This window comes from Hyperolius riggenbachi, chromosome 1, assembly GCF_040937935.1.
Source record: "Hyperolius riggenbachi isolate aHypRig1 chromosome 1, aHypRig1.pri, whole genome shotgun sequence".
Lineage (NCBI taxonomy): Eukaryota > Metazoa > Chordata > Amphibia > Anura > Hyperoliidae > Hyperolius > Hyperolius riggenbachi.
The window spans coordinates 369,687,137-369,713,601 of NC_090646.1; the positions used below are offsets into that span (position 1 = coordinate 369,687,137).

General features: G+C 43.1%; 1 protein-coding gene across 6 annotated transcripts in view; it reads left to right on the forward strand.

Annotated features, from left to right (window-relative positions):
- Window positions 1–26,465, forward strand: part of PTBP3 (polypyrimidine tract binding protein 3) — a 250,368-nt gene that overhangs the window by 142,928 nt on the left and 80,975 nt on the right. For 5 of the 6 annotated variants that reach the window (XM_068234303.1, XM_068234301.1, XM_068234300.1 and 2 more), the window contains exons 2-3: window positions 10,719–10,794; window positions 17,817–17,986. In XM_068234303.1, coding sequence (XP_068090404.1) covers window positions 10,770–10,794; window positions 17,817–17,986 — 195 coding nt within the window. In that variant the 5' untranslated portion in view covers window positions 10,719–10,769. The remainder of the gene's footprint in view (window positions 1–10,718; window positions 10,795–17,816; window positions 17,987–26,465) is intronic. The other variant, XM_068234302.1, reaches the window with a different exon arrangement.

Sequence of the window (26,465 nt, forward strand, 5' to 3'; positions counted from 1 at the left end):
CGGGAAAAAAAAAGTGAGCATGGTCATAATATATTGTGGGTGTGTTCAAATGTACAGGAACCTACTACCCCCTCTTTTTGAAGGGTCAGTAGGAAGGGTCCTCCCCTATTGAAGCCTGCATTATGTTTGAATGTGGGTAGTGCTTCTGTGGCCCATTAAAGATGCACCCCTAATTCATTAAATTTGTAGTGGAATATCTCAGCAGCAATGCCTCCCACAGACTTCAGATATGGAGGGTAAGTAAGAGACATCCAGTGTCACTTTCATCTCACATTGCAGACCCATTGCAGCACCACTGATTCCAGAGATATCATATACAAACCAAGGGCTGAGGAGTCTGTACAAAAACCCAAAATTACTCTGACTCCCCCCCCCCCCATACATAAGTTAGCAGCTTCAGCTTTGGGGGACAAACAGGGGTTTCTAACCTGCAGGGAAGATTTGGAGTAACCCTCTAAAACTCGTGCAACGCCCTCCACCCACACCAGTACAGCTGCACAAGAGGTGGAAAAGCAAACTCTACTAAGCCTGCTGCCCCTTTCTCATCTCTGATTAGATGGGCCACTATCAGAACCAGCAGTGGCCAATGGAAAGCTGGTGCAGCTCCTGCTGGGCAGAATTTGATGTCTGTGTGAGCTGTTGCTGTGCCCATGATCATCTGGGAACCCTGGCACATTAATGCAGTGCCCCGGGAGGCCGCGCAGGAGCTGCAAAAACTGTCCCAATGGAATCAGGACAGTTAGGAGGTATGAAAGTGAAACGTTTGAGAAACTATGCCCAATTAAGCTTTCCTAACATGTATATGTGTCAAGGGGTGCTTGTGATGATTCTATTCACAATAAGGGCTAAACCACAAATGCCTTCCTCTCAAAAAGGGGAATGTGTATAAAAATTTACACCAGGATCCCAAGACAAATGAAGAGCACCTAAAGAATGCTTAATTATACATTTATACAATATATAATTATTTATAAAAGTAATGTCTTTAAGGTTTAATAGGGAGGTAGAATTGGAGATAAAAATTATTTTATTCACCTGCTCACCTGTAATCTAGTAAAATTGCTGACTTGTGGTGGGTCGCCGGGTCTGTCAGTTGAATTTTGGGATTTATGTCATTTGGCTTTAAACTATACCTATACTCTCCCTGAATACTTGACGTGTCTGGCAAGTAAGCCGTGCGGTTCAACTTTTTGTAAAAAAAAAAATGTAGTTTTACCGGTCATAAATGTCTAGATGTCACCTGGCCCCTTCCTCTGGCTTTGGAGTGCTAATGCTGCAGAAGTGACCAGAAGTTATGCCGTTTGCCTGCAGCAGCTTGTGGCAGAACATGAAAATGCAGCCAGATTTAGGGACACATCTACCACATACTACTTCACACTGATATTCTTGTGTGCGGCAGTATTGGAAAAAAAGAAATAAGTATTTTTTAACCTTCAGTGCTTTTCCATTCGGCTGCATAGGCATAACTGAGAAGTCAGGGGTAATGTTAACAACTAAAATCTAAGTCTATGCTGTCATAAAACACTAAGTACAGTACTACAGTAATCACATTGAAACACTAAAATATTTTGTGCTATATTTACTGGGTTTGATACATTTGTAATTGCATCTAGTTAGTGCCCAGTTGGTATAGATGTTATACATATAGATGGGTACAGATTTCCGAGAGCGTTGCTGTCTGAGCTTCTTACCCTCCTGATTTATTCTCATTGCAAAGATTTTATTACCTGTAAACTCGCATGGTCTGGCTACAGAAGAAGGTTCCAACTATCCAGATAGCCGTGTAGACTGAGCTCTGCTCTTGTGTGATTTCCAGCTTGCACATCAGGTAATTCTACTTTTCTGTTTGGGACTTACACTCTGGGTATTTTGGGGCTCACCTGCCCCATATTTAAGGCAGATTTTTAGTATACATAATTAATTCTACATTTTAATTACTAAATTATTGAAGTAGGGTAATTTTTATAGTCGAACACATAAAACCTGAACTGAGCAGAGAGCAAGCAAGAGGTTGGCATGGGGACGGTTCTCTCATGAAGCAAGGTGAAGCATTTGCATCAGGCGCAGAGATTCCAGGGGCAGTATGTTTGTACTGTGTTCACACTTACAGCATGCAGTCAGAGTAGGAGGCAAAGCGAGAGGAGAGCAAAGTGAATTGGTCATCATTGGGGAAAAGCAGCTTTTGATGCTGTGTTAGGATTCACAGAAGGGATGAGGTGACACTGCTGTCCTGACTGAGGATTAATAGAATGGCTGAGGGTGAGCGGTTTGTTTGTCACTCTCACAGCCAGCCAGTGTGCTATTGTTTTGAGCTGCAGCATGTCACGTGAGAACATTAAATGAAGCAGCTAAAATTGTCGGGGGCTGTGTGACCATTCCAAATCAATGGGGCGCATCCTCACATGTTTGCCGTAAGCAGCAAAATGTCTAGAACCGGCCCTGCTGGCACAGTGTTTTGGGACATTTGGTAAGGGGTAAGTTGCCTGGAGTGTGACGCCATCTTCTTCTGCCACTATGTAGGAATAAAGGAAGTATCCTTTGGATTGGTGGAGCTCTGGTTCTGCATTGTTTCTGGATTTTGCATTGCAGCTTGACATTTAATCAGGAGGTCCCAGCTACAGAATTCCATTTTGTGGCCTGCAGAATGTTATTTGGTTTATCTCTCCATTTGGTTTGTGTTTTGCCTTTAGAGAAAAAAAAAGTATTAATTTTATATTTTTTTCTTTCAAAATCTGCTAATTTTCAAGCTATTTAGAAATGTTTAATATGGCCTAGAAATGTAATTGATATGCCAGTTTTAATGAAAGAATGAACAAGTAATTGCTTGATTTGCAGCACGTGTTTAAATGCTGTTGGGCAATGTAAAGTGAATTGTACAGATGTGCTCAGATAGCATTTCTTTTCATTCCAGTTGTGACATTTGTGATGAATCTTCTCAGTGAGCATCCCTTGTCACTGCATGGGGCCTCTTCAATCACCTTTCATATTGGACAACCTGGCCTCCTGGCTCCCCCACATCCTGTCATCTGACCTCCCCACCATCATACTCGGGGATTTCAACTTACCTATTGATGAGCCTATCTCCACTGCTGCCAAGCAGCTACTCTCCCTCACCAAATCCCTTGGTCTCTCTCAGCACACAAATTCCGCCACCCACCGCGCTGGTCATACTCTTTAGCTCATATTCTCAAAGTCCACCTCCCTCAGCAACCTGGACATCGCACCTTTCCCTATCTCTGACCATCACCTCCTCACCTTCACCATCTCCCCACCAACAACTTCTCTCCCCACCCCTCAGCCTGGTCGATGGCAGAGAGACCTACGTAATCTCAGCCCAAATGTCCTAGCAAGTCCCCTTCTCTTCCTCTCCTCCCACCTACTTACCCTAACATGCCCCAATGAAGCGGCTGCACAATATAACCTTGCCCTCTCATCTGCTTTAGATCAAGCTGCCCCCTCAATCTTCCGCCCTAACAAGCCCCCCAACCCTGGCACAACACCCACACACGTAACCTCAGGAAAGAAACTTGAGCAGCCGAACGGAAATGGAGGAAATTGCATCTCAATTCTGACTTCCTAGATTACAAGGCCAAACTGTTACTCTTCCACACTGCCCTCTCTGAGGCTAAACAAAGGTACTTTGCAGCACTGATTGGAACCCAAGCTTCCAACCCTCGACAGCTTTTTGCTACCTTCAATTCCCTCCTCAACCCCACTCCTCCCTCTCCCAGCTCCTTCCTCTCAGCCAACGACTTTGCCAACCACTTCACCACTAAAATTGCAACAATACGCAATGAAATTTCCCTCCTCCATCCCTCCCTTCCCAACGCCTCTCAGGTTGTCCCCTTGCCCTCCCTCCCAACTGCTCCCGTCTCATCCACCCCTCGCCTCTTTTGCGCCTTCCACCATTGATGAAGTCAGCCTGCTGCTAATGGCTTCCCCCCCCCCCCCACCCCCCCCCCCCACAACCTCTCCCTGTGATCCGGTACCCGCGAATACTCTTCGTCCCCACTTCCCTGACCTGGCCCCAGTCCTCACCTCCTTGTTCAATCTCTCCCTTTCCACAGGCATCTTCCCCAAAGCATTCAAACAGGCCACTGTACTTCCCCTGCTGAAAAAACCCTCACTCGACCCATCCCTACCCTCAAACTACCGCCCAATCTCCCTCCTTCCCTATGCTTCTAAACTCCTCGAACGCCTAGTCCACCAACGCATTACCTAATACATCAACACCAATACCCTACTTGACCCCCTACAGTCTGGATTCCGACCTGCACACTCAACTGAAACAGCCCTCGCCAAGGTGGTCAACGACCTTACCCTTGCCAGGGCCAAAGGCTGTTATTCCATCCTGCTCCTCCTTGACCTCTCTGCAGCATTTGACACTGTTGACCACTCCCTCCTCCTCCAATCACTACAGTCCATGGACATCCATGGTCTTGCCTTGGCCTGGATCTCCTCCTACCTATCCAATCGCTCCTTCACCACTTCCTTCAATGGCTCCTCCTCAACCCCTGCCCCCCTCAACCCCTGCCCCCCTCTCAGTTGTGGTCCCCCAGGGCTCTGTTCTAGGCCCCCTTTTCTCCGTATACACTTCCTCAATTGGCAAGCTTATCTCCTCCCTGGGCTTCAATTACCACCTTTATGCAGATGACACTCAGATTTACCTCCATACCCCCGATCTCTCATCCACCACCATAAACAAACAAGGTCTCCTCGTGTCTCTCAGCAATTTCCTCCTGGATGTCAGCTAGGTTCCTAAAGCTTAACCTAGACCAAACTGAGCTCCTGATCTTTCCACCCCATGCTGCTGCACCCCTCCCAGATTTCCACCTCACAATCGACAACACAACCATTCTCCCTACCTCCCAGGCCCGCTGTCTGGGTGTCACCTTGGACTCTGACCTCTCCTTCATCCCACACATCCAAAACATCACCAGAGCCTGCAATTTCCACCTCCGTAATATCTCCAAGATCCGCCCCTTCTTAACCCCGGACACGACCAAACTGCTCATCCATGCCCTCATCATCTCCCGCCTTGATTACTGTAACTCCCTCCTTTCTGGCCTCCCCCTGAAACGCACTGCCCCCCTTCAATCAGTGATGAACGCGGCTGCAAGACTCATCCATTCTTCGCACCGCTCTGCATCCACATCTCCCCTTTGTGAATCCCTGCACTGGCTGCCTATCAGTTTCAGGATAAGTTTCAAGATTCTATGCCTGGCGTATAAATCTGTGCACAAAACCTGCCCTACCTACATCTCGGAGCTTGTTCACAAGTCTACACCAGGTCGCCCCCTTCGTTCCTCCAATGACCTTCGCCTCACCACCCCACGCATTTCACACTCCCATGCCCACCTGCAGGATTTCTCAAGAGCTGCCCCCACCCTCTGGAATGCCCTTCCACCACCCATCAGACTTGCTCCCTCTTTCAACACATTCAAGCAAGCCCTCAAAAACCACCTCTTTATGATGGCCTACCCACCTCCTACCACACAGTAACTCTCTAAGGAATATTTAACAGCCCCACCTAGTGTTTCCACCCCTCCCTTTAGATTGTAAGCCTCTGGCAGGGTCCTCCACTCCTTAGTGTAATCTACAGGATCATGTGTTCCTGTCCTATGACAGGCTGTACTTGTATTACTGGGCCTACCTAACCAGCCCATATTGCATGATCATGTATTTTGTACAATTTGCATGTATAACTTTGTTCTATGTGTATAACCCTATGTATGTCATCCTTGTATATATTTATTGTCCATCGCTGCGTAATATGTTGGCGCTTTATAAATACAATAAATAATAATAATAATATTGATATGCAGAGAATCTATGGCTGCTGTATTCTTGCTTATGATGCATTCTTAAAGGGACACCGAGCAGTGCAGAAACTATGGAAAGATGCATATAATTTTAAAGCTCTCTTTCTCCTCTTTCCAATGATATATAAACTGCCGCCCTATGCCTTTCAGTTTTCGCTATTTTCGCGATTGAAATGGCCGTGATTTCAATCGCGAAAATAGAGGAAACTAAAAGACGTAGGGCGATGATTTAGGTGTCGCCAGAAAGAGGAGAAAGAGAGCTTTAAAATGATATCCATCTTTCCATAGTTACATTGTATTACACAGGATGACACTTTCCCCAGTGTCAGCAGCTCCATTCAGCAAAATGGAGCTGCTGACTTTAGGAAAAAGTCGCCCTGTGTAATACAATGTAACTATGGAAAGATGGATATCATTTTAAAGCTCTCTTTCTCCTCTTTCTGGCGACACCTAAATCGTCGCCCTACGCCTTTTTAGTTTTCTCTATTTTCGCGATTGAAATAGCGGCCGCGGCAATTTCAATAGCGAAAACTAAAAGGCGTAGGGCGGCGGTTTATATATCATTGGAAAGAGGAGAAAGAGAGCTTTAAAATGATATGCATCTTTCCATAGTTTCTTCACTGCTCGGAGTCCCTTTAAGGTGGACAATAATGGTCCAATTTCCTGAACGTTCAACAGGTTGATCCAATAAATGCAATTGGTTGGAAACAATCAGGTCCACTTATAGAAAGGGAACATTCACCCAATCCGATCAATAGAATCAACCCAAAAAGTATTTTTTTTTTATCAATTCTATTCATCTGATCGGATTGAATGCATGTTCCTTTTCCTGTTAGTGGACTTGATTGATCATTTGAGACCGATCAGACTTATCGAATTAGCCCGTCGATTGTTCAGGAAATTGGATTATTAGTGCCCACCTTTTAGATTGGATGAAAAGGTGTGTGTGTGTGTGTGTGTTTTGATACGCAGGGTATAGCACGGTTTTTAACAGAGGGCTAAGAGGCACTTGGGGTGCCCGTACAGAGGTACCCTTTTTACTTTTTATAAGAGACTGAAAAATCAACAGTGAGCACTAATGCAATGAACAGAACAGCCATTTAATTATATTAAAGTGACCTTTCTACATAGCGACAATGAAATACCTGCCAGAGACTGGTGTAGAGAAGGAGGAAAGCATTGGTTTCTCTGGCTGACATGCGTTTATGTGGAGTTTCCTCCCTGCTTTATGGGTGTAGAGTAGACTGCTGTCACATGGCTGCTGCACGAATAAACTCTCAAAGATAGAAGAGCTGTTTCCATCATCTATTTTTTTTTTTTTTTTTTTTTTTTTGACAATAGTTTTTTATTGAGATTTTTAACCATTTACCTCAAACATTAACCGCTACAAGCGGCGGAACTAATTATCAACATATAAAAGTTATTACATCTAAAATAGTTCCAAATTCACAATTGAGAAAGGTGAACAATATGCTTAATCATATCAACTTATTCTAGATTAATTAAAAGTTCTAACGATAAACCTATATATAACAAAGAGTAGTCATAGTTAACAAATAATTCTTTAAACCATGGTGGAGTTAAGGTAGTCCTTATTAGCTAGGTACAAACTAACGAACCTCTGTCTGTTATGGATCTGTGGCGGTGTTAACTTATTAGCAGGGCAGGGATCCAAATCCCTGTCCTGAATTTGATCAGGTAGATATGGGTGTGCCCATCTGATCTGCCAATCAGGTCTGGAGCTGGGGGAAGGATGGCTAGGAGGGTAGACATGGAGAGGGGGGGGGGGGGTTTACAGGGCCTACATTGCCATAGAGCTGAGCCCTTGTGAATGTGGCAGGATCTAAGTTTTCTGTGCAAGAATTTCTATGTGTGTGTAGCTATTATTTGTTTCCAATCGAAAGACCAATCATATTGCCAGACATTTTGATCACACCTTCTTCTCCCCAGGTGTTCTAGTTTTAGGTTATAATCTACTAGATTGGTCACGTATTGCAGGGTGGGGATGTGGGACTGTTTCCAGTTGGTTACTAATAGGTGTTTAGCTGCACATATGATGTGCATGATACCCAATCTTATATTTGAGTTGAACTGGTCCAGATTTATAAGGAAAATGTCGAGAATGGGGTTTGGGGGGATTTGTCTGTTAGCTATTGTTGAGATTATTTTGAAGATCTGTTTCCAGTAGGGTATTAGTTTGGGGCATTCCCATATATTATATAATGTGTAGGAGCGTGCCCGATTGGGGGCATCCTCTCCAGCATTTTGAGGAAGACTGTGGGGATATTTTCGCCATGATGTGGGGTGTGAGGTACCACCTATATATAATTTTTTTTTTTAGGTCTCTAGGTGACTTGTGCATTTGGAGAGTTTCTTTATTTGGTATAGTGCCCTTATTAGGTCTTCAGGGGGGATTTTTAATTGTAAGTCATGTTCCCAATTTTTAATACTGTTTGTGAAGGGGAAGGAGTTCTTAGTGTTAATATACTTATACCAGAAGGAGATTCCTCCTTTAGGATTAGGTTTAGCTGTAGAGAGGAAGTTCCATATTTCTTGGGGAATAGTTTTATTGGTCGGATTATGGGTTTCCATCATTTTTTAAATTCCTTTTATCACCATTTTGTAGATTGTAAACAGAATCGGGAGAGTGCCTTTTCTGTTTCACCACTCTTTTATAAATGGAATCTCAGTCTTTGTGTCAGCAAGGATGATTAGTACTCTAGCAATTGTCTGTTGGGTTGGGTTGGCTTAGGCTTGTGGTGTGTACACACCTTTTGACTTATGTCGCCCATCAGGGATCGAGACCTGATCCCCTTGAGCAACATCGCTGGGCCGTTGGTACAGATGCACGTCAGCTGTGTAGCTGACCACGCATTCTGTTGCTATGTGGGGGATGCTGAGGCATGACTGAGGAACATGTACATGACATGCAGAGGGCAAGGGATCGACATGCGCAAAGGAGTTGGCTGTCACTCAGCCAAGTTGATCCGCCGGCCGGATAACTTGCGGAGTGGCGGTCAGAGGCCACTGTACACATGCTCTTTCATCCGAGGCAATCATCTGCTCCCTCAGCCGACTTTAGCCAAGCATGTGTATGAGCTTTTGGTTTCACACTCGGGTAGTCAGTACTACAGACTGTGACAGTGCATATGCTGTCGCCCTCCACAGGATGGAATACCCACGGAGCTTCTGTTCGGTGTCCGGAAAAGTTTTGCATGTTGTGAGTTTGCATTCCGGGCACTGCAACAAACGGAATGGACATGTTGGCAATTGATACTTTGTTTAATATACATTGTGAACTCCTCTGAGGGACAGTTAGTAACAAGACATAAGTGTTCTCCCCAGGCTCTTTTAGCCGGTGCTCCACCCGGCTAATTTTGGTGACAACCCGGCTATCATCGGCTTACCTCCTCATCCTCCTCTTATGCTGTAAGCAGAGTTGTGCAGAGAAGCACCGAACCTGCATTCTCCCCCACCCGGCTACTTTTTAATGCCACCCGGCTGGAAAAAATTTCTGGGGAGAACACTGCATAATGGCCCATAAAGTTATCTCCTAGGAGATAATTTTTCATCTTCTCTTTAAACTAACTTTTCGGCATTTTACAATTGAAAAAGTACCACAAATTTGGTGAAAAAGTGCTATCAAATTTGTTTTATTTTTTTTTTCATTTATTTATTTTTTATTTTTTTTGCTTTCTGGATCTTTAAAAGGCACTTTATGACAAGTTATGAAAATACTAGTCTACCTAAGCCCGTTTAAAAACGGGCTCTAGGCCGGTAGTGATGCCGCCGCTCCATGTTAGTGTGCAACCGCCCACCCGGCTCCCTGGCCCGTCCTCCTGTCCCAACGGTTGACTGTACTGCGCACATGCGCAGTACAGAAAAAACACGGACACACAGCCATTCTGTTGATGGCGGAGGAACACTTAGGGCTGGAACCCACGAGCGTTTTTTTAAGCATTTTGGCAGCGCTGCGATACGCTAGCGTTTTGCCAAAACGCTCAGCTGATGTTAATGGATGGGGCAACTTCCACAGGAGCGTTTGCGTTTCCCAGAAACGCAAACGCAGGACCTGCAGCATTTTGGGAGCGTTAGCGCTTCAATGTAAAGTATTGAAACGCTAGCAGAAACGCTCAGCAAAACCTAAACTGAGCGGTTTTGCTAGCGTTTTGCGGTTCAGCACACTGTAACAAAATTAAAAATAATTCACAGGACCAATCAGGATAAAAACGCGAAACGCAAAACGCTACACAACCGCTGAGGAAAAAAATACACTGTTGCAAAACGCGACCGAAAACTCGCATGAATCCGCTTGCAAACCGCTCATGCAAAACGCTAGCGGTTGCGTTTGCGGATTTCAGTGGGTTCCAGGCCTTACAGATTATTATAGAGGATGACCAAAGAGAAAACTTAGTTGAAAAAGTGAATTGCATATGGGCCCATATGTGAAGTGTTGTGGAAGATGTTGGCGCTATATTAATACTAAATAATAATAATCCCTGACATGTCTGTTGCTCTGTGAATTGGGCAGTTATCTTGTTTAGTGTGAACCAGCTCTTATTGTGACTATCGCCAGTAATTATTATTATTATTATTATTATTATTATTATTATTATTTTCACAGTAAATCTGTGGTATTTAATAAAAGCCTTTTCACCCCAGTATTGCCTTTTATCTGCAATATTTTGTCTCTGATGCATAGCAACACCTTTATTTTTTAGTGTGTCTTTTATATAAGCTAAATTGTAAGTTCTGTTTAATATTACATGTAAAATAGCACACACATGCTTCAGCCTCTTTCCTTAGTATGTAGTCAGACAAAGGAATAATTAGGGATGTAATTATCTTTTAATTTCTTAGCTAATTTATACTGATATACGTTGTTTTATTTTTTAGCGAGCATCTGACGAGCTTCTATCTTCTGGTATTGGTAACGGGCCTTTTACCATGAGCCATTCCACTCCATCTACAGGTATAGTGAGAATCTCTCTGGGGGCCGGCATGCTGACTTTTGCTAAGCTTTGCTGGCCTTGCATGACATTTTACATTGTAGCCATCAGTAGAAAGAGTCAATGATGTGCAAATTTCAGCTTGCAAATTGTATGCAGCTTGAAAATGCACTTTCTGTTATGTTTATTTGGCCCAGTTCCAAGCTGCATAAAATGTGCATGAAAGACAGAATTATTTGTATCTAACTGGCCATCTGTAGCCTCCACACAAGCCTGGTGGAAATGAAATAAAAGAAATGCTACATCAAAACGGTGCTGAATTTACACCTGTTATTAAACCATTACACCTGCTTATTAAAACCATTTAATTGAGCAGAGACCCCAAAGTTGATTCATGTATTGGGTTCCTCAGCATACCTCTCTGGCTCTAAGGCCTGGGACCCACTGCAAAGCGATATCGCAGTCGCTAGCGATTTGTGATAACGCTTTGTAAGTGATTTTGGAATGGATTTCCCTGCTCCTATATAATACATTAAAATGGAAACGCTCCCAAAATTCTGCATGTGCTGCTGAAAATGTGATTTGCCTAATCGCAATCACTCCAGTGGGATCAGTTCCATCCACTTACATTAGTAAAGCTGTTAGGAATATCGCTAGCGATTTAAAGCGATCCCTAAACGCTTTAGTGGGTTCCTACCCTAATGGTGGCCATACATGGTACAATTTTTTTTCATACAAGCTTACCATTTCTATGTAGTATAAGGGTAAATTAAGTGAATATACTGAAAGGATAATTTATGCAGTTCCCTTATATTACATACCGTAGAAATGGTAAGATTGTATGAAAAAATTGTACCATGTATGGCCAACATTAGTATTTAGTTAGCATCCTTCAGTGGGGTGTTTTAAGCCTGGGCACACACTAGATGTATGGATCATCGAGCCAAGATCGCGTGTCACTGCATGAATATTGCGTGTGGTTTTTATGTTTGTTTTTGTTAACTTCTGAATGGCGTTTGCGTGCAATTTAACAAACAGCATCACAATACAATAACTTGGAAACACTCACGGCATGTGAGGAAATAAAGGTGCACACAGCGCAGAGATGGAAACCTGATGAGTGCAAAAAAAGGCTAATTGGGAGGGGCCCATAGGAATACATTGCACATGCTTCACACAGTGTTCTAGAAAACTCAGCAAAATGCCAGCGTTTACCCTAGTGTGCACCCAGCCTAAACATATCTTCAGTCACAAAAATGGGACATTGATCTGATTCTAAACAATAGCCTATTTTTATAAATGGTTTTATTCAATCCTGAAATTTGAATGCACACAATTCTTTATAACTGTGTTATAGCCTGCTGCCTGACCTGCATTCCTCTCTTTAGCTGCTTTTTGCTTCTAATCACAGAAATACAAGTCTAAACTCACCCCTGTAGATATCTCTTTTAAACAACTGTCTTCTATTTTCAGCACCTGTATCTTTTGAATCCTCTGTATGTATTTATTTCTAAACTGGAGGAAGAAAGCTGTGCTAGACAGCAGGGCTTTGGAGTCAGTACAAAAATAATCCCACTCCTCAGTTTATGAAACCTCCGACTCCAGGTACCCAAAATTGCTCCGACTCCTTAGTCTAAATTTTGCAAAGGCTATGGATTTGGTTCAAAAACCATCAGACTCCTCAGTTTATTAAACCTCAGACTCCAGGTACCCAAAATTGCTCTGACTCCTCGTCTCCGACTCCACGGCCCTGCTAGACAACACAGAATGGGGAAGGAAAAACAACCTGAATAGAATGTACATCACCTCCCGTTTCAGTTTGCTGCGTTGTGCTGCTTTTGCGGGATGTACCAAGTAATGGCATTCGTTCATCATCGCTTGGGTAGTGCTCTGGCCGGAAAGAACATTAAACAATGACATGAGACAACTGTACCAAAACATGTACGTGCAAAAAGGGCCCGTGGAAATTTGGGTGCCCAGAAGACCCAATAGTAGAATATCTGTAAATTTACCGATATTTTACTATTACAGTGAAAATGGCGATAGTAAAATATCGGTATAGCTAAGCTTATTCTCATACTAAACACTCCCACTATGATGCCTAAGCTTAACCTCCTCCCCACGCCGAGCCTTAACCAACCCCCCACGCCTAACCGTTACCCCTTTTCCCTACCGCCTATCCCCGCAAAAAAACTGGAAAACCCACATGTTTGCAGGCGCCCCATAGACGCCATTGTGATACCAGCATTGAAGGGGAATTTGGGTGCCCGCAACACCGAAAATTTCCCCTCAATGCCGGTGTTACTATGGGGCCGACAAAACTTCATGTACTTTCCTGTACCATACGGATGCATTTAAACTGAAGGGTGGATCGCCCTTCCAGACATCCAATAATGGACATATCCTAGCAAGCTCTCCAAGTAAATTTACTAATTCAGTTCCTTCTAACATCTGCCTTAAAAGGGAATCTGAAGTGAAAACAAACATATGAGATAATGATTTGTATGTGTAGTACAGATAAGGAATATAACATTAGTAGCACAGATATGAGTCTCATGTTGTTTCCACTACTGGAAGAGTTAAGAAACTTCACTTGTTATTTATGCAGAAGAGCTTATCTGAGCTCTCTAACCCAACTTGGGTCAGCTACAGTGCTGTTTTCTGATGCACTTATCTTAACCTGTCTCACGGTTTCTTGTTTAACTGCCTTACGACCGATCAACATCCATTGGCGTGAAGTCCTGGGGCGGGGATTTTCAGGAGATCGTGCACACTGAAGCGAGCGCATCTCTGCTGAGCTCTGTTATCAGTCTCCCAGTGGCGCCATCTATTTACAATGTACAGCGATGCGATCTAAGGCAGCGCTGTACTCGGGACAGCCGTATGACACGGCTGTCCCCCTGGGAGGCACAGAGAGCTATTTGCTCTCATAGGCTGATGTCTGTGAGAGCCGATCGCTGGGATTGGCTGCCAGAGAGAGGGAGGGAGGAAGGGTGAAATAAAATATTTTTTAAAGTTAACAAATTAATAAAAAAAATAATAAAGTAAAAAGACCCCAGCAGCGATCAGAGCCCACCAACAGAATGCTGTGTTGGTGGGCAGAAAAGGGGGGGTAATTTCTGTGCTGAGTTGTACGGCCCTGCAGCGTGGCCTTTAAAGCTGCAGTGGCCTAAATTGCAAAAAAAATAACCTGGTCACTAGGGGGTGTAAGCCTACGGTCCTCAAGTGGTTAAAAGAAACCAGAGATGTTTTTACTAGTGCTTATTTATGCTTACCTCAGGCTTCCTCCAGCCCCATGTTCATCGGGGCCACCCTCCTCAGGTCCCCCGTTCTGCCGCTATAGCTCCCGATAATCTAGGCAGTCCTGGCTTTCTACGCATGCTTGGCCGTGCACGCCCCTCGTTACGCTTCCGTCCCCTGGAGCATTCTGCGCCAACGCAGTAGTACTATCTGTGTAGGAAGCGTGGAAGGAGGAAATCCAGGTGAGTGGGGTGAGGTCTGGCCTCCCTCCCCGCCACTGTGCCAGCTGCCCCTCCTTCCAAGCTACGTATACGGGGGAATACCTATACTGGGGCAGCTTAACTACTATACTGGGGCAGCTTTACTACTAGCTAAAGCTACCTATACTGGGTTCAACTATACTACTCCCTATACAGGGGGCATCAATATTGACAACTTATACTAGGGGCAACTATACTAGCTACCTACACTGGGGCAACTAAAATTGGCTACCCTATACAGGGGGCACTTATACCTAGCTATCTACCTACCTATACTGAGGGAGAACATTTTTGGGTGCTGTGTGATCATTCCAAATGGGGAGTGGGGGCACATCCTCACAAGTTTTGCCGCAGGCAGCAAAAAGTCTGGAACTGGTCCTGCCTTTATGGTTTGGAGAAGTCCTAGAGTGTCTACAGATAGTCATTACACAATTAAACTATGGCCTCAATTCACTAAGCAGTTTAGACTAGTCTACTGATGGTTTTTAGTCTACTGGTGGTTTGGTCAGTTGCATCAAAGGGGAATTCACGATTACCAAATGTTTTAGACCTTGTCTAAACCATTTGGTAATTAGAGGGGTAAAGCAGGGGAAATGATCAAAAGATGCAATTCACAAACGAGTAGCTATGACTGGCATCCTTCTCCGATGAGCTCTCCTCTGCATACAATTAAACTCCTGCATAATTAATTCAAAAGGTTCCATCCTCAAATCTAAAATAAATCAGCTGGTCTAATCTCTGTCAGAAAAGTGGGTGTGGTTACTCATTTGTGTAATTACTGAATGTTAGACCAGGTCTAAAAACAGGTCTGAGGGCTTGTTTCCACTATTGCGGTACAGAATCGCCTGGATTCCACCGCTGATGAAATCGCATGTGGATGCGATTCCCCATGCGTTTTTTGCCGCGAATTCGCATAGGTGAGGGTATATGCGATTTTAACCATGTCACTGCCTGTGTGAATTTACATTCGTACCTATGCGAATTTGCGGCAAAAAACGCATGGGGAAACCGCATGCGATTTCCCTATTAAATAAAATCCACTCGCAGGCGAATTCTGCGGCTCTTTTGTGCGTTTTTTCACCGCTGAAAAAATGCACCTCAACAACGCTACAGTGGAAACGGGCCCATCCACTTGCATTACATGTGCGAATCCGCATGCGTTGGACGCATGCGGATTCGCGATAGTGGAAACGAGCCCTAAAACATTACACCACACCATCAGTAGACTAAAAACCATCTGTAGACTAGTCTAAACTGCTTAGTGAATTGAGGCCAATGACTTCACTACATTGGGCAATTATGATTTGTCTGTGGTCGCTTCACATTTGAAATTGTGTTTTGACCTGAAGTTGAGGTTTTGTGTGAATAATTGTCAGTTATTCTGTAAAAATATATAATTTTAATCTTCCACAGGAAATGTACAAAAATACAAATCTACAACTATTACCCTGTAAAGATCCATCCCAGATTCCATTCTGCAGTATTGAAACTTGTGATTTGATCTTTAGAAGGTGCTTAGATTTGGGGCAGAGTCAGGTGAAGTATTAAGTGGCCACTTTTGCAGATACATTTAGTGACTAATATTACTTTCACTGTCTATTTTTTTCTTTTTTATAATACTAAAATTAAACAGCAATTTTCAGACTCTTACAAATGCGTATAAAACATTTCAGCGCTGTCTTGTATGGTTTCTATAGTCCTTTTGAGGTCTGGAAGTGTGAGATTCTGTCTTTTATATAGAGTTGCTTTGAGGAAGGTTGGTATAATGGTACTATTATAACTCCTCTTTTGAAGTATGCTCCACACCTAATAATATTCTTATACAGTATATTGTAAAGCTGTTTAACTTCTGGATGTCTACTTATCTTGCCTGCATGTTCATTTCTGGTCTGTCATTGTCTTCACATTCTTTTATTATTATTTTTATTAATAATCATAAAGTGCTAGAATACAAGCTTACAATCTAAATACATTATAGTATAATTGTAGGAGGTAGTCTGTGTGCATCTCTTAAAAAAAAAAAAAAAAATACCCATAGCCTTCTAATGCTGCTCGTCAAGTCGGTAACACCAGCAGATCTCTCCTCTTCTCTTTTCCTTCTCTTTTCTTTTTCTTTTTTCTTTCCCTTCTCTTTTCTTTTCTTTCTCCTTTTCTTTTCTTTCCCTTATCTTTTCTTTTCTTTCCCTTCTCTCTCTTTTCTTTTCTTTTCTTTCCCTTTTCTTTTCTTTTCCTTCTCTTTTCTTTTTGTTTCCTTCTCTTTTCTTTCTCTTCTCCTCTCTTCTCTTTTCTCTCTTCTCCTCTCCTCTCTTCTCCTCTCCTCTCTTCTCCTCTCCTCTCTTCTCCTCTCTTTCAAAATTGATCTTCTGAAAATTGTGTGCCAGTTTATGTAATGACGTGTGAAGGCCCATTCCCACTTTAAAATGCAGATGACTTTCAATGAGTACATCAACCCCTCTGTCACACTGCACTTCTGTCACCAAATATATTCAGCAATGCACCACAAAAACACACCGTGAACCATATAGACAGTTTAGCCTCTTCTAATTCCCCCTCATTTGTGTCTAATCACAATTTGTAATTTGATCTCTCCCCTGCATCACATGACTGCCACGGCAAGGAGATAGGAGATATGCACATTTTCAAGCATAGGATGTCTGCTTCCGTGAAAGAAGGAAGTAGAAACAGTGCAGATTTATTTCAGGATTTGTATCAGCTGTAACAAGGAAATGTTTCTTTGTTTAAAGGTTATTATACTGTTTTGTATCTTTTACAGCAGAGAAGACGTTCTGAGTTCAGGTCCTCTGTTAATGTGTATATTAATGTGCTTCAATTGACCATAATGGAAATGCAAAATGCAGCATGCATTGTTGTTTTGAAAATAAATCCAACACAAGGTGTACCCTAATAATAGGCTCCCATAGGAAATGCATGCTTTTGCGAAATCCCAGGTCTTTAGTGGAAGGAAGGTCTTGCTGTTTTGTATTCCAAACTATTTCCCAGCCTCTGTTTACTAAGTTAATATTTATAAAAAAATCAGAATTTAAAATGTCAAAAAGCATTTTTATTTTGGATTACAGAGTACCTGTATGTTTTTTAATCCTTTTAGTATGTGCTTTGTGGTCTCTAGTCCCACTAATAAGCACATATGAGCAGATGCTGTACTATACATATGACAAAACAGATGTTATGGAAAATCAGACTAGGTGTGTTTTCCTGTCTTGGAGAACTTGATAAATAGGTGCGTTATGTTTGTTACAATAGCAATGAAAAATGTAATCATCCATATAGTTCTGATGCACAATGGACATTTTTCATCATATTGTTTAGGATCAGATCCTGCAGGAGCCGGGACACTGATGGGTATGGTTACAGGGTATTCCATAGCTTTGAACCTTGCCTGTGGATTTGCATGCGTCCTGGCTCCCCGGTTGGACTAGCTGGATGAAAAATTCCCTCCTAATTTGTTCTATAGTTGTTCTCTTTACAGTGAATTATTTGAAATGGTTGGTTTATTATAATGGGCAGTATGGATTTTGTCTCTTCAGCTAATGGGAACGATAACAAGAAGTTCAAAGCAGATCGCTCTCCCTGTTCTCCATCACGAGTGCTTCATATTCGCAAGATTCCAAATGATGTCACAGAGTCTGAAATCATCTCACTAGGTCTGCCTTTTGGAAAAGTCACCAATCTTTTGATGCTGAAAGGAAAAAGCCAGGTATTTCAGGATCCTAATCTTGATGACAAAATTGCATATGGTTTATTCCAAATAAGTGAGAGATTAGTTTCAGTATGCATTAGACTGTGAATTCCTGGGGTCAACTTCAGTGGATCTGTATGTTATGTAATGAATGGTTTACATTGTCAGCACAAAAATATCTTTTAATTTTTAGGTCTACAAATGTTGATAATTTATCTAGGGAGCCATTATTACCCAAAATAATTGGACATCTTGGGGAGCCTCTAAGTTTTTATGGGACTTGGGTAAGCCATAAAACGTGGGGGCCGTATATTCAGTCACCAACAAATGCTTCACTTTCCTCTCTAGCAACACTCCCTTCAGATAACCCCAGTGTAACTTCAAATTCATTTTCTCCACTTATTCAGAAAAACAATATTTTGTGGTATTTAACTATTTCACCTTCAAGGGTTTTTCTCCTTAAAAGAAAACGGAGCAATTTTCACCTGTCAGCACTCCTTCCATTTATTCGCCTATAACTTTATTACTACTTATCACAACAAAACAATCTACATCTTGGGGTTTTTTTGCCACCAGTTAGGCTTTCATTAGGGGGTACTTCTTGCTAAAAAAAATATTTTATTCTAAATGTGTTTTAACAGGAAAAATAAGAAAAAAATTGAAAAAATTAATTTCTCAGTTTTCCACCATTATAATTTTAAAATAATAAATGTTACCATAATTAAAACCCACACGGTTTGCCCATTTGTCCCGGTTATTGCAACATTGCTGCTGTGCTACTATTTAGTGTTAATCTTCGTTAGAGAAATATTGGTAACTTACTGATATTTTACTATAGCTAAACCTAACCCTACTCTCTCACAGAACCCTACCTCTACTGATTCCTAACCCTAAGACCCCTACTGGTGGTGCCTAAAGCTAAGACCCTTCCCCTGGTGATGCCTAACCCTAAGACCCCTCCTGGGGTTGTCTAACCCTAAAACCACCCTTGGGGGTGCAAGAAACAAAAACAAACAAAAAAATAATTACTGGGTGTGGCGCCTGGCTCCCGAATTTCCCCCTTGTCACTGGCTTTGCCAGCTTAAAAACCACAGCAAAAATCCATAATTGTTGGGCGTTGCCTGACGCCTGAGTTTCCCTTTTGGCGAAGCTTTCCGATATATTCAATTAACGTATATAGCGACACCCGATTTGTCAAGAAGCCGCATGCGCTCGATTTGCCTGATACTCCGGGTGACTCCTGCCAACCTCTGAAAAGTGTACTTTTAATTTTGATTAAAAACAGTAGGAAAAGTTTTTAGTCATGGTTTTGTTACATGTGTTGTGATTTGATAGGTCTATTTCCTAAGGAGTACCTTTGCCTTCTAACACACCCATTCCAGTTATGTATTCATTCTCTGTGTTACTATAGTAGTAGCATAGCTAAAATAGCCATGGCAAGTTGTATAAAGGTGACTTCATACACTGAATTGTCTGTGTTCATGTTTGCTCCTTGGCTTGGGTCTGTTTTGGGCTGTTGGAATGCAGTTTGCTGTGTTAGGCTTAGGACATATACAGTGGAGGAAATAATTATTTGACCCCTCACTGATTTTGTAAGTTTGTCCAATGACAAAGAAATGAAAAGTCTCAGAACAGTATCATTTCAATGGTAGGTTTATTTTAACAGTGGCAGATAGCACATCAAAAGGAAAATCGAAAAAATAACCTTAAATAAAAGATAGCAACTGATTTGCATTTCATTGAGTGAAATAAGTTTTTGAACCCCTACCAACCATTAACCACTTGAGGACCCACCCTTTACCCCCCCTTAAGGACCAGCGCTGTTTGATGGGATCTGTGCTGGGTGGGCTCTGCAGCCCCCAGCACAGATCAGCGGGCACGCAGAGCGATCAGATCGCCCCCCTTTTTTCCCCCCTATGGGGATGATGTGCAGGGGGGGTCTGATCGCTTGCGGGGGCACCTCAAAGCCACCCTCCGCGGCGACATTCCCTCCCCCTCCCTCTCCTACCTGTTCCCCCAGTGATCCGGGCTGCACAGGACGCTATCCGTCCTGTGCAGCCAGTGACAGGACGTCCTCTGTCACATGGCGGCGATCCCTACCCGCTGATTGGCCGGGGATCGCCGATCTGCCTTACGGCGCTGCTGCGCAGCAGCGCCGTACAATGTAAACAAAGCGGATTATTTCCGCTTGTGATTACATTTAGCCTGCGAGCCGCCATCGACGGCCCGCAGGCTATTCACGGAGCCCCCCGCCGTGAATTGACAGGAAGCAGCCGCTCGCGCGAGCGGCTGCTTCCTGATTAATCAGCCTGCAGCTGGCGACGCAGTACTGCGTCGCTGGTCCTGCAGCTGCCACTTTGCCGACGCACGGTATAAGCGTGCGGTCGGCAAGTGGTTAAGAGTTCTGGCTCCCACAGAGTGGTTAGACACTTCTACTCAATTAGTCACCCTCATTAAGGACACCTGTCTTAACTAGTCACCTTTATAAAAAAATACCTGTCCACAGAATCAATCAAGCAGACTCCAAACTCTCCAACATGGGAAAGACCAAAGAGCTGTCCAAGGATGTCAGAGACAAAATTGTAGACCTGCACAAGGCTGGAATGGGCTACAAAACCATTAGTAAGAAGCTGGGAGAGAAGGTGACAACTGTTGGTGCGATTGTTCGAAAATGGAAGGAGCACAAAATGACCATCAATCGACCTCGCTCTGGGTCTCCACACAAGATATCACCTCGTGGGGTGTCAATGGATCTGAGAAAGGTGAAAAAGCATCCTAGAACTACACGGGAGGAGTTAGTGAATGACCTCAAATTAGCAGGGACCACAGTCACCAAGAAAACCATTGGAAACACATTACACCGCAATGGATTAAAATCCTGCAGGGCTCGCAAGGTCCCCCTGCTCAAGAAGGCACATGTGCAGGCCCGTCTGAAGTTTGCCAATGAACACCTGAATGATTCTGTGAGTGACTGGGAGAAGGTGCTGTGGTCTGATGAGACCAAAATAGAGCTCTTTGGCATTAACTCAACTCGCTGTGTTTGGAGGAAAAAAAATGCTGCCTATGACCCCCAAAACACCGTCCCCACTGTCAAGCATGGGGGTAGAAACATTTTGCTTTGGGGGTGTTTTTCTGCTAAGGGCACAGGACAATTTAATCGCATTAACGGGAAAATGGACGGAGCCATGTATCGTGAAATCCTGAACGACCACCTCCTTCCCTCTGCCAGGAAACTGAAAATGGGTCTTGGATGGGTGTTCCAGCACGACAATGACCCAAAACATACAGCAAAGGCAACAAAGGAGTGGCTCAAGAAGAAGCACATTAAGGTCATGGAGTGGCCTAGTCAGTCTCCGGACCTTAATCCAATAGAAAACCTATGGAGGGAGCTCAAGCTCAGAGTTGCACAGAGACAGCCTCGAAACCTTAGGGATTTAGAGATGATCTGCAAAGAGAAGTGGACCAACATTCCTCCTAAAATGTGTGCAAACTTGGTCATCAATTACAAGAAACATTTGACCTCTGTGCTTGCAAACAAGGGTTTTTCCACTAAGTATTAAGTCTTTTATTGTTAGAGGGTTCAAAAACTTATTTCACTCAATGAAATGCAAATCAGTTGCTATCTTTTATTTAAGGTTATTTTTTCGATTTTCCTTTTGATGTGCTATCTGCCACTGTTAAAATAAACCTACCATTGAAATGATACTGTTCTGAGACTTTTCATTTCTTTGTCATTGGACAAACTTACAAAATCAGTGAGGGGTCAAATAATTATTTCCTCCACTGTATAACGTTGTGATGTTAACGTTGTGATGTTAACGTTGTGATGTTAACGTTGTGATGTTAACGTTGTGATGTTAACGTTGTGATGTTAACGTTGTGATGTTAACGTTGTGATGTTAAGCATTAGTCTGAACACTTTTACCCTGTCTGGTGTCATAGTAATTTGAAATGCATGGCGAAGACAAAAAATGTTTGTGCGTTACATACACCCTTTTTGGTTCTTTGATGTAAACTGTAGACAGAACTGGCTTTTCAAGGATGGGGGCTGGATTTAACTTTTACAAGTGACTCTGCATGGGGCTGTATGCTTTACCTTCAGTTCATCTGGTAACTCAATTCATTGGTTTAATTATTTATACCCCAAAATTGCAGAATATGCTTCCATGACTTTCAATTTGTAAATAAATGCATACACAGGGCATCTTTGTATTTTCAGAATAATGGAGGATTCCTCAGCGCATTTTAACTGTGTCACCTGCACGCCAAAAGCATCTTTTATCAGGTTAAAGAAACATTTTGATGAGATCTCATACTAAATTATTCAGGATTCCTATTTTTACCTTGTAACCATGTTTGCCATGGCAGTAATGTAATTTGCTCATCGTCCCAGAGCACTCTGGGAGATCAACTGATTTTCTGCTCTACAGGACAACTAACCTTAAACCCTCCCAATTCCCCATGGGCGCCCGGTATTAGTAGCTGCAGTTCACAAAGCGAGTGGCTCCGGTGCCCAAATTTTTTGCGCCCCTTTTAGCTGTTCCATCTTTAAAGTAAACCAGAGATGTTAAACACCCACAGCTTCCTCCAGCCCCATAAACACGTGCGTCCCACGCTGTCCTCCGGCAATCTCCCGTCAGCCACGATCAGCCCCGCTAACAGGCTCAGTGGGGTCCAGTCTGGGTCTACTGCGCATGCGCGGACCTCCCGCTCCTGTGCAGTACACCCAGACTGGATCCGGCTGAGCCTGTTATCAGGGCAGACCGCGGGAGGATGATGTGGGACTCAGATGAGCTTATGGGGCTGGAGGAAGCCCCGGGATAGTATCAAATCTTTAGAACTTAAGGTCTCTGGTACACGTTTAAGGCCTGAGCATGCCACTGCATTGCTGAGCTGGTGTCAGCAATGTGTATGTCAGGTGACTGTTGGTAGATTTGTGGAGGGACCCCCCCCCATGTCTCCCACCCATCTAAGATGTGCTCCCCCGGACCTGTGGAGAGTGTTGCAGTGGATCTCACACTAACCTGTCCACTGTTGTGCTCCTCTTGTGTCCTTCATCCATCGCAGCTGAGGTACCTGTATCCAGTGACTTGATGGCATGCGTAATGTTACATAACCTATGCACCAGTAATAGATCCCTCTCTGATCAAATGATCTATCTGATAGTCCTCTAAGTGTATAGCCACATTTACACTGTACTTGGAGCGGAGAATCTGATTAGTTGCTATATGGGAAAAATGTCAGAACACAGAAGTGGGATTTATTTTTAAAGAGAACCCTAGCTGGGAACAAAACCTACAACCTACTCAGGGGGGGCTAGCCAGATCAGGTAGCATCCTTTACTGTCGCTCCTGTGTCCCTTTTTCCCTTAGTTTGTGTTTTTGTTGGAGAAAAATGGCTTTGACCCCGGAGTTAGGGCATTGCATGCACAACTCTCTGCTCTCCTCTAAGGGATGGGTGGTTGAGAGCCAGTGAGTTGGCCTGAGAGGCGGAAGATAGATTTTAACGCAAAAGTGCCTCTCCTGCTAAGGATGTCCTCCTAGCTGGCTGTCTGTAGATGGGAGGGGGAGCAATGGGAACAGAGGAGCGCCGAGGGGACACAGAGGCATCTCTTTTAGATGGAAACATGCACTTGTCCCATTTGTGCCCACTAAATCCGCCTGGGGTACACTTTAAAGGGAACCTGAAGCGAGAGGTATATGGAGGTTGACATATTTATTTCCTAATTACTTTCGTTTAGTAATAATTTACTATAAGTAGCCAGCTGGTGGAGATCTCAAATATAGACTCATAGTCCTGCTGCTTAAAGGACAACTGAAGCAAGAGTGATCTGGAGGCTGCCATATTTATTTCCTTTTAAGCAATACCAGTTGCCTGGCAGCCCTGCTGATCTTCTGCCTCTATTACTTTCAGCCATAGACCCTGAACAAGCATGCAGCAGATCAGGTGTTTCTGACATTATTGTCAGATCTGACAAGCTTAGCTGCATGCTTGTCTCTGGTGTTATTCATACACTACTGCAGCCAATAGATCAGCAGGGCTGAAGGCAACTGGTATTGTCTAAAAGGAAATAAATATGGCAGCCTCCATATCCCTCTTGCTTCAGTTGCCCTTTAAGGTGCACATGTCATGCAGTGTGGGGTCTGTCCAGGAGGAAGCATAGTGCAGTGTCACTGAAGGCCAGCATCCTGCATATCTCACATTGTTGTGCCTGTTCCAGGCCAGCTTCCTCTGGAATGCTGTGCAGTGTACAGGAAGTTGCCCTAAGCTGTTCACAACAAATCAAGAGAGAAGACAAAAGGGTTGGGGGTAACTTGGAATTTAAATTCTTGGCAGCTGCACACAGTTGTGTTTTTAATGTTTCTTTCTACATTTTATTTACCGGTTAATAGATGCTATTAAAAAATACATTAAGACAATAAGCATAGTGTAGCAGCAGCACAGGAATTATAACTATTTATTACATAAACATGTATTTTAGAATATGTACGGTAGCCTTTTTTTTTTTTTTTCTTTTGTTTCAAATACTTTATTTTAGCCAACAGATGTACAATATGAAAGTGGTACATTTCACAAAACAGGTACATATTTCCAATTGCAAACAATGACGTAAATATCAGTTTCAATCAGTCCAACGAGAAATGGCACAAGTATGTTTAAAAATCAGTATCTGGTCACATACATTTATAGATGAATAACACAATACGGCAGGATCACATTGGGACCTATTTGGCTTTTGCCGACAATGGTAGCTGTCTATATAGAAAAGGGTTTGGAGATGATTTATTTTCAGGAAGTGAGTATATGTTGTAGGGTGCCATCAATCAGCTAAAATCAAGTTGTTTTTCTAAGAACAAGATTAAGTATTAACATTTAATTAGTAACTGGGGGTCTGGAAGTTCAGTCAAAGAAGTCATACATGCTTATCAAGAAATAATAAGAATATTTGATCAATGTGATGGGTTATCTGCAGGCTAGACCCTTTTTTAATCAAAAACCTTCATTATGCATAGGAAACTAATATTCATATATAGAGTAGAATGGCACTGGGTGATTGAACAATGTGTCAATAAAATGCAAATCCTGCGTGCATGCAAACGTAATGCAAATGGTATGCTGCTTGGAATTGGGCTACTCCAAATCAACAAGACATGCATTGGCCCAGTTGCAAGCGGCATCCCATTTCAGAGTTATGGATGGACAGTTTGTCCGCTTAGGCGTCATGTTGGAAAGCTGTACTTTGGAGGTGCCATTATCTTTAGTGTGTGTGAGTTTCTTCAATCAACACTCTGCAGAGACCCTATGGATTACATGAATGGATGCCATGATGGCTGCTAGATGGCATGCAGGATGCTAGATTTAAAATGTCTTTTGTAAGACAGGTTGTGTTTTATTTCAAGAAAGTATTTATTAAAGCGGATATAATATTCAATAAAAACATGTTTTCCTACTTTTTATATGCCATACAATTATCATGTTTGCATTTGTGCATAAGTATTATTATTCATTTAGAAATTACAAGTTCCTAAAACTACAGTTTTGCTTTGAGAGCTGACTTTGCATTTTATTCATAACTGGTTTTATTCATGTTGTATTGAAGGCAGACATGCTTTGACTCTGTCTGTGTCCAGGAGCTCCTCACAGTCAGAGAATGTGTCACATTCCTCACTTGATACAATTAAGTAAGCACAAGATAACATCATCTCCACTTAGCATGTGTCCAGCTTTCTCTGCACTGAACTTTCAAGCCCTGTGTTTAACTAGTTGAATGCTGTTCTAGTAAAAAAAAAATAAAAAAAAATGGCGGTAGTATATAATATATGCTGTAAATAATTTTTCAGAGCAAAGAAGAAATGCTGGGTTTCATTCCGCTTTAAAGCAGTTTTTGTTTCTCTGAGGCCCCGTGTTACACTTGCCTTGCAAGTGTGAGTTGCGTCACTGTGTTTGCCTCAGGGTAACGCAATGACAGTGCAAGGCAATGGGTCCTAGCACACTTACTGTGTCGCGATGCGCAGGAAGTTCCTGATCAGCTGCCGACCTGCCACAGAGTCAACAGCGCATTACCGTCGGACTTCCATAGGGACACAAATCCCGAGAGTCCCAGTGACTTACTTTCTGTCCAGTAGAGCAGTGAGGGGCGTGCGGGGGGTGCCGCTATGCATTGGACCCTGTCTGCACCCTCTGCCATAGTCATATGAATGAAGTTTTCTGCTATGCGATGGTCGGAGCATTACACCGCAACACAATGGCCAGGTTTAAAACCGGCCTTAAACTTTGAGTAAGCGTTGGGTCCCCAGTGAAATCAACACTTATTCATATGGTTGGGGACGGATGTCTGGGTGCATTTAAGGGGGGCATGCAGGATTCTTAAAGCACACCTGAATTGAGAGGGATATGGAGGCTGGATGTTTATTTTTACGCTAGGTTTCCACGGCTGCGATTACTGTCCGATTCCCCACAGATGAATGTGGGTGGGACATTGAAGTCCATTGGGAGT